Here is a 13,645-nt window from a genome sequence, read left to right on the forward strand (position 1 = left end):
AGAAAATCTATACTTATATTTGGCAAAAAAAAAGAGATTGATGAGCCTGCCAGCTGGGAACATTGTCTGGTTGATGTCTCAGGGGTGATGCACATATGGCATTAGTGTGCAGGTGGACAGGATGTGCTGGAGACCCTCTGGTTATCCATAAAAAATACTCTTCTGGGTTTAGAGCCAATATGTGAGCTGGCTCCTGAGAAGGCAAAAGTGATCCCTGAAGCTTCAGACATTTGCAGGCTGCGTGTGCGCTAAGATCTCTATTTCTAATTTTTTTTTAATAGCTACAGAGGCGGGTAAGTGAAAAACAGGATAAAAAACCGCATGATCTTAGGTCATGCTGAATTGAACTGATGTGTTTATATAATAAATAAATACATCAGTTCAACAATAACCAACTACTTTTTTTCTTGACAAGTGAGAGGAACTGTAGTAGATCTTTTTGATTTTAACTACTGCAAAGTGTTTAGTACAGTCCTTTCTGGCAGTTAGGTTTTTTAATTAATTAATTTATTTTTTAAAGGAAAAAAAAAGAATTAAACAAACCACTCCCAGACTTTCACATGGAATAGGACAGCAGGTTGTGCAGAAGCAAGAAGGTTAATAGAAATGCTTTTCAATTATCAGTGTTCAAACCTATCTTGTTGTATTATCTTTCTTTAATGACTTTAGTACGAAAAGTAAGAGAAGGCTGATGAAACTTACTGACATGACAAAGCTTGGAAGCAACATTTGTATAGAACATGGTGAGGAGTTGGACAGAAAAGAGGGATAACCTCAAAGGCTGCCACTAGTAGAAATGGGACAAAATTCACTATGACAAAGTGAATTATTACAATGATGCCTTTAGTAGTTTGTAAATGTAGAGCTTCTCTTGCTTCTATTAGCTGTCATAGGGGATTATGGGGGTGCAGTACAGGCCATTGCCTTGGCTTCCTAGGAATTGTGTTCTTTACCATGCTACCCAGCGTTAGTTCAGAGTGGTTTTCTGTACACAAAAGTTGATATCAGGTGGGAGTTGGAGAAATTTGAACTGACTCCACAGCACAGCTTTGTTTCTGGGATCAAGGTGATATTGGTCCCACATTTGTTTTACCCTGCAGCCTGAGTCCCAGCTGTTGGCAGTGAAAAGCCTACCTTGCAGGCTGGTGTCATATTGTGTTCCCCATGCAGTCAAGTGGCCAGACTTGGGCTTTGCATACCAGCATACTAGCCACTTCCTACCTGTGAGCAGTTCCTAGAAGAAACGTTTGTGTCCCAAGAGGACCACAAAGCTTATTACTGAAGAAAGAGAAATCTGAAAACATGAAGTACATGCGTGGTGTCCATTCAGAACATGTTCAGATTGACTGCGTGACAGGGGACATAGCAGAAAAGCTACAGTGGCTAAGGATGTTGGAAGTATTAACTTCATCTGATTTCACAACATTTGATAATGTTCTGGGGAAAGAAAACAAAAAGCTTCTGGAAGAATTCAAGGAGTCTATATGAGCTCTTCAGTCACTATCTAGCTGCCACTTACAGAGATCCTTGAAGACCGAAACTATGCAGGTTCCAGTGCCTCAGGAAGGAGTTAAGGTGCAAAGATTATTTGATGTTAGGATTCCCAGAGGAACAAGTTTGGAACAGAAGAGAGTTCAAGGACAGAGAAAAAAAAAGCAGCATTTCTAATTTCACAACTGTAGTTACTCATTATGGTAAAGAAGTTATGTTATTTTCTCAGAGTGATTTTAAGATGCTACTCATCTACTTGATATCACCAGAGAATTCATGAAGTTGAAGTTTCTTAATGTTCATGCTTTCCATAGGGAAATAAGTATTCTGGATTTCAACTCTAGTATTTGACTGGCAAACTTTCAGGTGCCATGAAGGGATGAGGTTAATGTATGATGCAAGTGCCACCCACTTCCATAAGGAGTAAGTGGGAAACAGATCATTCCTAATAAATGCAATTGCCTTTTCTCCCATCATATTGTAAAAAGCCAGTCATAGCATATTCTGACTTCGGTGAAACATTAAATATCATTCAAGGCAACTTAAAGGAATTAAACTTGTCTGAAAGGCTATAGACAATGGCTGATAATCGTAAGTAAAATATTTATTTAGAGCTGATGCCCAGCAGTACATGCAGAACCACACAGTGAATACAAGTGTGTTTAATGTTGCCAATAACAGCAGAAAGAAAGAGATACTGAGCATCCAGAAGGTTTCAGAATTTGTTTAATAACAATTTTATTTCCTGCCCCTGGGGATGAGGCACTCCACAATGCCAACTGTGTGCTTGTTTCTGCTGTAAGTTTGTTGCTTGTATTCTGCATGGAAAGTCTTTCTTGAATGTACAATTGTATAGAGCTTGTTGTATGCATAGGAATGTTTCCATACTTAGGGAAGTGATCTCCCATGTACTGAACTTCAAAAGACCACGTAAGTGGAGAACACTAATTTTAGTGTGGGGTCATCCATCGTGAAGGATCTAGTATGGTTTTCTTAATGTTTCAGGACAGATTAGTCTAGCTGATTCTATTGAGTTAATAGCTACATAGTGGGGAATTTCACAGGAAATCAGTAGGTAAAAATACAGCTCTCATCCTCAGAATGTTTTCTTTTTTCTGTTTGTTTGTTCCCAGCGACCCAGGGAATAAATTACCAGCTTTTCTAATGCAAGAAAATACTGTGGAAAATAATAGAACATAATAATTGAAACAAAATCACTCCATCCATCCCTTAAGCTCTACTATCAATTTCTATTTGTTATTTTATTTTTGTTATTTTATAATTGAAGACTGAATATCATGACTAGAGGTCTAGATGCTCTCAGAAAAGAGTATGTGCCCTTGGAAAGAGCACCTTCTGTAAACTGGTTATGAATATCAGGTCTTTGTGAAAAGGTTTTGATTTCCATTTTGGAAAGGGGACTCTTCCTCAAGACCCAAGACATTGCTAAGAAGATATTCATATGATGGCATCCCATTACAATTGTCAGAATCTCCATGCTCCTAAAATATGATATGGAAGAATCTTTTTGGCAATAAAGTTTCTGACTCTACACGAATGCATGACAATCTAAGCAAAGGTGGGGTAAGCTAAGTCTAAAAATCAAGATTCATCTGCAAAGCAGAAGATAGATCTGGAAATCAAGTAGTTTCCCACTAAACTGATCATACACAGAAGGATATATTTGCTAGTAGATGATAGTGGATGATACAGTGGATGGTCTGCAAATAACAAACTTGTGCTTATGACGGATGGCTAAAATGATCAAAAAGGTCTCCTGCCTGTTCTCTTTAATGTCAGACAGTGCTTGTAATTGTGAAAAATGTTCTGTATATGCATACATTCAATCTGTTATATTGCTCTGTTCTGAAATGATTGACATTTTAACTTTAAATACTTATGCAAAATGCAGTTTGTACTTTGTTTTTAAGGTGGAAAAGAATCAGAGGCTCAAGCAAGGCAAAAACAGCAAATAATGTTGATGCAATCTAAATACCAACAAAAGGTCAGTAAGAATAAATTTGTTTACTTTAAGAATTCAAAAAAAGCTTTCATGAGCAATTTCATATGGCTATAAAATAATCTCACAGCTGCTCAACAAAAGAAAGTCATGAAACCTCAAGAAAGCTGCAGAAAACTGGAAACAAATGATCCACACCAAAGAAAATGAGAAATCTGTCCATAAATATGCAGCAAGCCATATCACAGATCATATCTAAAATAACTAGTACAATTGCAAAGCCACTTAAATACCCTGCTGTATCTTCCAGCATGCTGACTACAGTTTCACTTGATTTCAATTAATCAACGAATTTCCCCAATCCAGAGCTGTGAGTACATAGTAATTCCCATTATAAAAGTTATAAATGCTTGTAAGGTACCAGTAATCTGTGTATTCCTTGCATGGATGACCATTTATCACTCTCAGATTTCTCAGCCTTCCTACAACCAGTATTTGAAGTAACGGTTACACAGTCCATCTTATACAGTGTCTCATTTTAAGAAAAGATTCTGGAAACTTTGATTGAAAGTGAGAGTCAAGTACATATTTGAAATATTTTTTTATGTTTATGTCAAATAGCACAAGAGAGAAGGATATGTGAAAGCAAGAAAAGCAGCTGAAGAAGCTGAAATTCTGAAAAAGAAAGCAGTTCAGAGAGAAAAGGTAACGTCATTACTGGAGAGTTGGAACCATATAACAAATGCACATTAAATGAAATGACAGTCCTGTATAACATCATGCAGTTAGGAAATCCAGTCCTTCTTCTCTTAGTAGCTCAATGAAGAATATTCAGCATAATGGTTTTGGGGGTTTGTGACTTTCTTTGGCTCTTCTGAAACTCAGCCATTTGGTTGCACTCAACCTGAGGAGTTATTCACAACACTTATCCTGACCTTAGTGTCCTCTATTGATACAGCTTATAGAATTGATTTTGGCATGAGCTTTCTCTGTAAGATTTGGCTTTGGCAGGTGGCACAGGGTAATCCATAATTGCCTGCTATGCATATAGGAAGAATACAAGAAAATTCAACTTGTCATGGTGGAAAATGCATTCAAAGCATGAAAAGGTCTCATTATAGTTTAACCAAGCATTGTGCTGATCACCCCCCGAAATGCTGACACCACTCCAGCCTATGTAGCTTGCACATTCAGGTGCATTGCTAAAATGTAAGACCACTTTTCCTGCTAGTATTGGCCATATACATATGACACTAGCGACTGCTCACTTTCAGTTCTTCAGTTTTATTTACATTTCATAGAGTCATAGAATCATGGAATGGCCTGGGTTGAAAAGGGCCTCAAAGATCATCGAGTTCAAAACACCCTGCTGTGGGCAAAGTCACCAGCCACTAGAGCAGGCTGCCCAGAGCCACATCCAGCCTTGCCTTGAATGCCACCAGTGAAGGGGCATCCACAACCTCTCTGGGCAACCTGTTCCATTGCATCCCCACCCTCTGAGTGAAAAACTTCCTCCTAATATCTAACCTGAATCTCTCCTGTCTTAGTTTAAAATCATTCCCCCTTTGTCTCTGATTTCTTGTCTTGTGCTCTATAAACCTGTGGAAAATGCATTCATTACTCCTTGGTGGAGACCAAGTAGCACTTGGTTGAAAATGTAACATGGAATTTAAATGAAAAAAGAGAAGAGGAGAAGCATAGTACTGATGTGTGCAATAGCAATGAGGGAAAGGGAGATTTCAGGTTTGCAAAACAATAAAAACAAACTTCTTTGTGGAAGCTGAAGGCTGAGAGTTAATTCCCAAATCATCACTACTGGATTGTGTGCAAGGAGGTACATAAACAAAAATAACCTGAATTGCCTCTGGGTGAGGCTTACTCTGTTCCCAGTCTTTGTGGTTAGTATTAGTTTTTTGTAATAAGCCCATACAAAATAACTCTCATGGGCAATAGGTAGTAACAGCTGAAAATGTCATTACCAGTTACCAGCTCATGTATAGCTCCAGAAGCAGTGGCAATAGCAATGGTAGAAAGGGGATTCATTATATTTTATTCAGCTATTAAATATATGTTGTTTGCCCATGGGCATTGAACAAGAAGAATGTTGCAAGTCTGCAGTAATTTGTAGTTATACCTAGAAAATATGTTGATGTATCTGTTTTCTTTTCATGCTCTTTAATTTCCTTACCTTCACACCTACAGATTATAAAATCTTTATAAGTGTTATGGACAGAAAAATTGTATCAGTTTCTTCTAAAAGAGAGTGCAACATCATGGCGAACATCTTTGCCAAACAAACTGTTTAATTTGAACAAATAAACTTACATCAACAAAGCAAGCAAACAAAATTGAAAATCATGAAATGTCACTATTAACCTTAGTTTGTGCATTTGGATTGTTTTCTATGATAGTAATTGAGCTGATGAAGATTCCTTCTTGGAATATACTAATGTATTAAAAAGTCAACTCTATATATGAAGAGCGTGCTAGAAAGTCACCAAAAGGTGTTGATTTAGCTGTCTCACCCTGCCTTTAGATGAAAGGCTCCAGTGACCTATATATGACAGAAAAGGAATTTTAAAGAACTGGTTCTATAAGGTACTATAGATTTCCAAACAGGAGAAACTTTCTGTTTTTTAAAGTCATAAATTTGTAGACCACAGCGGCTGCTCTCAGTGGAGAGCATGTCTTTCTTCAACTTCACAAACATGGCCAGTCTTTTTGCTAAACAAAAAACTATTGTCTAACAATCTGAAAGAAGACACTGGCTAACCGACTTTAATGACAAAGACCATGAAACTTTCACAGTTGGAGAGCTACTTTGCCAACAAACACAAATGTTCACCATTCAAGCCCTACAGACTTAGGAGCTGTTTGTGTCAATGCTTAAATACTTGGTTTGCACAGAAAAGCAACATCTGCTCTTCTTTTATCTGTGTGATAAAAAACAAGCATGTCAAAGCAGTATTCAAATGTAGGAGGCTTTGTGACCATGTGCAAGAGTTCACTTGCCTGTCTCTGGTATTCTTGAATTGACCATGAGGTTTGCTGCTGGAATAACAGCATCCTTGGCATCGATCTTGTCTTTCTCCAGCTCCCAGACAGAAGGTGGATCCTTTGCTCACCATCTTATATTCCACAAGACCAGTCTCTGTGAAATCCACAAATTAGGAGTAGAATTTGGGATCACTTATGGTCAACATGAGGCATCTTGTCCTGGGACTGGTTTGATTTGTCCACGGGGTAAACCTGGACTGCATGAATTTGGCTTTACTTTACCCTTAAGCCAGAGTGCTCACAGAAATAATTTTACAGAGATTTTGAAATGTTAGCAGGGGAGTTCCTGTTTCTGTATTACTCCCTAGTGCTGAGATATGTGTCTGATCTTCAGAAAGCATAGGAATACGAAAGAAGAAGCATTATTCACTCATTAGCAGCAGGCATCTGCAGTTTGGTATCTTTTTTTAGCCTTCATATGACAGATCTTGACCAGATTGAACCATAACTTCCTTTGAGTCTTTTGGATGAAAGGACTGTCAGAGTTTCCAAGAAAATAAACAAGTGGTTGATATTTGGTTCCTTGGTTTTTAAACTTCATATTTTTTTGCTATACATCAAACAGTTTAACTTCAGTGTGCTGCACATTTCTATTTCCTGTCATTCAATCTATGTTCCTGTTATCCTGCCTTTGGCATAGAAGAAATGCTGTATATTTTAAATGTTGGCAACATATGAAAAGATGTGAAGTGAAAATGCTCAGTGTAATTTTACCACATGGAACTTACTTACTTTTGCTCTTCCATTACGTAGTAACAGTCCTACCATCTTTAAAACCTGTCCTATTTAGAATATACTGTAATTAAATTTTATTCTTTATCAAATCATGCGCTCTTTAATTTGGCTGTATTAATCATCATGAATGGCCTTTTTCAGGAATTTGTAAAAACCAGGCACTTTACAGACCTTCTGCTAATCCTTTTCAACATGTTTACCTTCAATATCACAGCTGTTTCATGCTTGGCTTTGTTTTTGAAAGCTGTGCCAAATGTGGAGTGCTTTGGCAACCTCTACTGATAGATTGTCATTAGTTTGAGAATGTTGCAGTCTCATTTCCCATCATTTGTATGTGTCCTAAGCAAGGGTCCTGGGGTAAACCTCCACATTAGGAAGCAATTGCACCACCATTTTAATATGCTAGAGTTTTCTTCAGGCCACATTTTGTCGGAAGGAAATTGGATATTTCCTTTATATATATATATATATAGTGGAGTTTATATATATATATATATAGTGGAATAAATAGATAGTCAAAGATTATCAAAATTAGTAATACTGTTGTCCTATTAGAAGCTGGAGCAGGGTAGCTCCAATAATCTTTGGATTTGAACTATAAGGGAGGCTTGCAATATGATCGTGGATCTTGTGTCAAATGCTCTTTCAGAGATGGAGATGTCAGCTTTCATGATTGAGCAGTGATTGTGGAAAGCATGGGAACTGCCACTGCTGCCATGAGGGTATCTCTTACTGGCCAATAATAGATGCCAGTGGATTTTTGTCTTTTTTTTTCTTCCCTCATTAAGTTGCACATATAAGTGGGAGTCTTTTGCCTAAAAATCATTAATCTCTGATTGGAGTGGTTAGAAGCAAAGAAGATATTCATTCCTTGAACACAATCAGAATTTACCCAGATTGTGGAGTGATTAGGCCTCACACCTAATGCTCCTCAAGAAACTCTCCTTGCAACTTCTCTCCAACCACAAAGTAAAATCTTGTTCTCAAAATGTATCAGAACTGAAATCATGGCTTAACACTTATTATTTGTTGCTTTCAATGTACAGAGCTGCCTTTTGACTGCCCTCCCACTGGACCTATCTACAACTTATGTGTCAAAAAAAAAATTGGCTCACCACCTTTTGACTGGAATTTCACTTGAGCTACTTACTCTGAGCTAGAGCTACTTACTCTAGTTTTATGTTAAAGAACCTCATTTCTTCTATGATATTCAGATTTTCCTAGGAGTGTTATATGTCAAGATTTTTGTTTACTCTCACACTGCATGTGTTATCTGAGGTGGAATAACACTGGATAAGCAAGCATAAATGTCTCCCATTCTCATCAACCTTAGCATTTATTCAAATTGGCCAGTATGCGGTACTCTTGAAGGCCATGTGTCTGTGATCTTGAATTGTTGTGTTTCCAGTGCTTCAGGATTATGATCACTTTTTGTGTTCTAAATCTCATCTTCCACCTTCACACTTCTCACTACAACCAATGTTTAATCAGTCATTGAAAAAGATGGTCCTAACAGTGGCACAAGAGCTGAGAAACTGTGAGGCCTCTAGTGAGGCACACCTGTCTGCCAGGATCATGATGTATTTTTCTGTTTGATGCTGGTCTCTTGATGAATTTACTGGGAACTGTTTGTCTGGTCATAACTACTTTAAAATTTGGGATTGGGTCACTTGTGTACCCAGCTACTGCTGAATTTTTTAGAATCAGAGTATTGGAATGCTTGAATTGAAATAATCAGTTTTTGTTTCTTCCCGACTAGAAATCTCAAGTATATTTTCTTTTTTTAATGAGGTAGGCTGAGAGACTTGAAGTTAAAAAAAGGCAACAAGAAATGCAAAGAAGAGAGATGCTCCTTGAAGATCAACTTCAGTAAGTAAAATTCAAAACTTTCTCCTTAAATTCCCTCTTTTGCTCATTCTTTTAATTTTGGGGATTTGGGTTTTTTTGTTTGTTTGTTTGTTTTTTCTTCTGGACAATCTGGGGATTAAGAAGGGTTTTGCTTCTATTGTCTGTTTCACTTTTTTTACTTGAAATATTCCAAGCCTACTACATGCCTTAGTCTGTGAGCTCTGGTTCAGTAGATTTTCCTTAGCTTCCCAAAACATACATTTTGAAATGAAAACCATAGGTTATAGACTGACTTAGAGGTTGTTTTTTTTTTTCTCTAACTGAGTCTATATGTGATCATTCAATCCCAAACAAATTATCAAAACAGTATCTAAATTATACACCCACCCATGTATTTTAGTGACTAGTAAAGAAATCTAACCCACATGGGAAAAAATTAGAACTTCATACATTTAGCATAGTTCTGCAGATTAATGCAGAGATATGATGGGAATATCTATTTCCCGATAATCTCTCTTTAATGTAAGATTTAGATATGGCTTAACTCTTGACACAATTAATTATATTGGCAGTCAGGTTCCTTCCTTGCTAATTCACTCTGCCCTATTTATTTATTTTTAACTGTTCCAAACCAACTCTATCACATAATTAACATACTATGCTGTTCGGTCACCTTTTTTGTCTTTGGCTCTTGAAAGTACTCATCATTGTTTCTAGCATGATTGATTGCTCTTTCCTCCTCTGTGACCTTTGGAGGAATAACTTTTGTCCCATGCTAGAAGCTCCAATTTCTTCATCATTTGCCAAGACTCTAATCTATAGACATTTTAGAGCTTTCTCACTGATCTCAACGTTTCAGGCACTGAAACAGGCTGCCCAGGGAGGTGATGGACTCACCGACCCTGGAAGCGTTCAGAGAACATTTAGATAATGTGTTGAGGGTCATGGTTTAGTGAGAACTACGGTGATAGGAGGACTGTTGGACTGGATGATCTTGTAGGTCTTTTCCAACCTTGGTGATTCTATGATTTCTGAAGACCATGCACAGCTTTCTATCTCTGTATGTTCCTTTATAAACATCTTCTTGCTTTTTGGGCCTAATCCAACCCCAGACTCATCATACTGATCTTTTTTGGTTATGAGACTCTTTCCTATTGGGATTGTGAGGGTTCTTATCTTCCCATTTAGCCTGTTTTTTGCCTTAAGGCTTATTCAATTGTGAATGGAGCTATATCTCTTCAATTCTCTCACCTTTCCAGTCTATAACTTTCTGTTCCTTATGTGAAAAGGGTTCTGATGCTTCATGTTGGCAATTAGTTGGGTCACGATCTTCATGTTGGCAATTAGTCAGTCTCCAGGTAGTGTAGGGGCTAACACTGACAAGGCACCGACTGGCAACTTTCTGTCCACTGATGTTGTTGAGACTTGTGAGCCTTCAGCTGGTTCTGTCACAGGAAATCAAGCTGATTGATACTTTCGATGTCAAAAAAGGCACAGTTTGTGTCTGACTGTAAAAAGATTATTTGTATACACTGCTTATTAAATATATTCCAGGAGAATCCTGTAGATATGGAAAGAAGTGAGCTGAAAGCCTATCTACATTTCATATTGTACAGAAAAATATTACTGCCTTCCTTGTTCCAATGAAATCCTCTGGGGAGCAGAGGAAGGAGGGTCTTGGGTAATGGATTAACCACCAGATACTGTTGAGGTCATATTGCTACAATACATTTGTGTTTTGGAATGCAGAATCCTGTAGTAACAGTAAGATGCTGTATGACATCTCAGAACTTGTAAAGTCCATTGTATAAACTGCTAGTTGTTTGGAGACATGTTTGCAGAAAAGTGTTAAAGCAGCTGTGTGATTTTGCATACTGTGCAAAATAGAGATTCATTACTTCCATAATGTGAGAGCCTATGTCTGGCAGCAAAACGAACAAATATGAGGTTGTGCCCCTTTCCTTACTGTTTCTTCTAGGAACAGTTTGATCTCCTTCCCTGCTTGCTGGGAGAGGGGCAAGGAAGGTCATGCGCTGCATATAAAGCAGTGACCTCTTCAAAGTCATGACCCATGGAACCATTTTAAAAGATAAGCTGCCTTATTAGTCTGTCCTCTGTAAGCATCTGTAGCAGCAACATCACTATTTCCTGAGATGATCAGTGCCTACCAGTGGTCTCATTAGCCGGGAAACCTTTTAAATTGATCACCACATTCAGTTGTGTCTTTCTACACAGGGTACAGCCAAATAAGTCCCTCTCTGGTATGCAATACTACTTCTATTTGGTTTGGAAAGGCAGTTAAGGTTCTTGTGTCATTAACATACTCTACCAATAAAGCATGAAGTTCCTTTTTCATATGAAATTCCTGTCACTATTAAAAACATGAACATAGTGAAATCCCCTCTCAAAGACTGTAATGTGAAATGAGCAAATGTCAAAAAGAAAAATTGCCCACAGCCTTGTCCCCTGCCTGCAAAATACAGGTATTTCCTGTCTCCTGAAACCTTTCTTAGCTTATGTAAAAGTGGTCATTGAGAGTCAGCTGCATGTGTTATTGCAGTTGCTTGAGGACTTGTTGGTGTCTTGTGAGAGTGAGGTCTGAGCACACATGCAAAGCATTATGGAAAAGGCTGCAAGTCTCTCCCTGTTGAGATCAGCAGCTCCTCTATCTCAAGTGAATGCAGGCTCTGTCATTTAACTAAACTGTGCAAAACTTACAAAGTATGTCCTTAAGTAGCTTTATATGAAAAGTCTGAGCTACATGCAGGAGCAGACTTTGGTCTGAGGGGCTGCTGCACATCAATATTGCTATAGTTGGTGCTTAAAGAGGAGAAGCACTTGAGGAACATTTTGGTGATAGCATTGCTGTAGTTCCACCCCTGTTAAGTATCAGATCTAGAAAATAAGAAGCACGTGCGTTTCTGCTGGAAGCTTATGTATGAAATGGATTCCTTTATTCTCAGCAATAGTTTCTTTGAAACATTTCACATTGATGGCCTGTGGTAGAAACTGTTTTTCTGTCAGATTGTATTAAGAGATAATAAATACTACTGTAGTTCGTAACTAAGCAATCACTTAATCCTTGTGAAGAAAGAACTGAGTATAAATTTCCGAATGGGAACGAAGAAGAGGTTAGATGGTTGGCCCACAACTTTTCAAGGATGTCCCTCTTTATTCAGGGCACAAAAATTGCATTTTTAAGCAAATTGCTATGTGAGGGAATGCCACCTCATGGCTTGCTTTTCTCTGTGGCTTGGGTGAGTGCTTTTTTTGAGCCACATTAATCTGAACCTGATCTGCAGGGTATTCCACCACAAGGTTTTCTCTCAACTCTCTGATGAGGTGCTTTCATTTAATTCAGATTTCCCAGAATCTATAGTGTTGGGTGTGCTCCACTGCATTGCTAATAGCTGTCTACTGATTTATGTAAAGAGAAAAGCAGCCTAACCCATAGGATGTCTTTTTAATAGCACATGATAGACTTGATATAACTTCATCCTTCCCTTTGTTACATACTTATCTCCCTGTTTTTGTGAAGGTTGCACTCCTGTAGAGATTTCTGTCACTGTTTCACTATGGTACATGTGTGCACTTGATATACTCAGCTCAGAATTTGGAGCTGGAAACACAATTTGCCACAGTGCCTTCCAAACACAGTACAGAAGTTTCACCAAACCAAGCTGATATACACTTGCCTGCCAAAGTGATTTTCTCAGAAGTCATAAAATGCAAGAAAATAAAACCTGAATCAAAACAGAATTTTTATTTATTTCTCTATTTTTACAGGATAAATACTCATGTCCTTGCCAGTTTTCAGTCCTCTATGATGTGTGGTTCAAACAGCAGGCTAGTAACAAATTTTCCCCACAGAAGTGCAAATGTAAACCTGACCAGGCTTTTAATGTTGGTTGCTAAAGAGAGTGAAAGAGGGCTCACACAAAAAGGTTTGCAGCCTTGAGAATCTTTTGTTTGCTTTTTTTTCACCACAATGGTCTTCGTTTTGTTCATTTGCTCCTGATTATTTTAAGCGTTGTCAATTATTTAGCTAACAGGCAGAAAACTAGGCTTTTATAGACATCCAAAGGGACTCTCTTGAGTGTAATAATGAAGGCAGTTTATTGAATGCCTGTAAGGTTGCTTTCTAATTGTATACATTAATCTGCCCATGCAAGCTGGCTGAAAATATAGAAGCAGATTGCACATGCAGATGGAGCACACAGAATGGAAGATCTATGCAATAGACTTATACCAAACTGCATTTTCCTTAAAACTGGATTTATACTTATTGCTTCAGATAATAAATGGAACTTGATGTCTAAAATAACTTCCGAGAACATTGGGTGAGTTGGTGGGAGGAAAGAATAGCTTAGTAGTATTATTTCATTCAGTCAGGAAAACAAAAAAAAAAGCAAGTAGGTTGACAGTAAAAATTAGTTTTGGGTGTGAGTGGGAAGTGATGAAAATAATTCTGCTGAGAAAGTTCCTATTTTTTAAAAAACTATTTTTACAATTTCTTGAAGTCTTATACCTAAAATGAACAAGTGGCACATTTTT

General features: G+C 37.8%; 1 protein-coding gene across 1 annotated transcript in view; it reads left to right on the forward strand.

Moving 5' to 3' along the window:
- EPSTI1 (epithelial stromal interaction 1) overlaps positions 1 to 13,645 on the forward strand; it is a 46,886-nt gene that overhangs the window by 11,401 nt on the left and 21,840 nt on the right. The window contains exons 5-7 of the mRNA XM_065743974.1: positions 3,423 to 3,496; positions 4,073 to 4,156; positions 9,039 to 9,112. Coding sequence (XP_065600046.1) covers positions 3,423 to 3,496; positions 4,073 to 4,156; positions 9,039 to 9,112 — 232 coding nt within the window. The remainder of the gene's footprint in view (positions 1 to 3,422; positions 3,497 to 4,072; positions 4,157 to 9,038; positions 9,113 to 13,645) is intronic.

Source organism: Cyrtonyx montezumae, unplaced genomic scaffold, assembly GCF_038088225.1.
Source record: "Cyrtonyx montezumae isolate F1298 unplaced genomic scaffold, pur_monq_1.0 scaffold_3, whole genome shotgun sequence".
Classification (NCBI taxonomy): domain Eukaryota; kingdom Metazoa; phylum Chordata; class Aves; order Galliformes; family Odontophoridae; genus Cyrtonyx; species Cyrtonyx montezumae.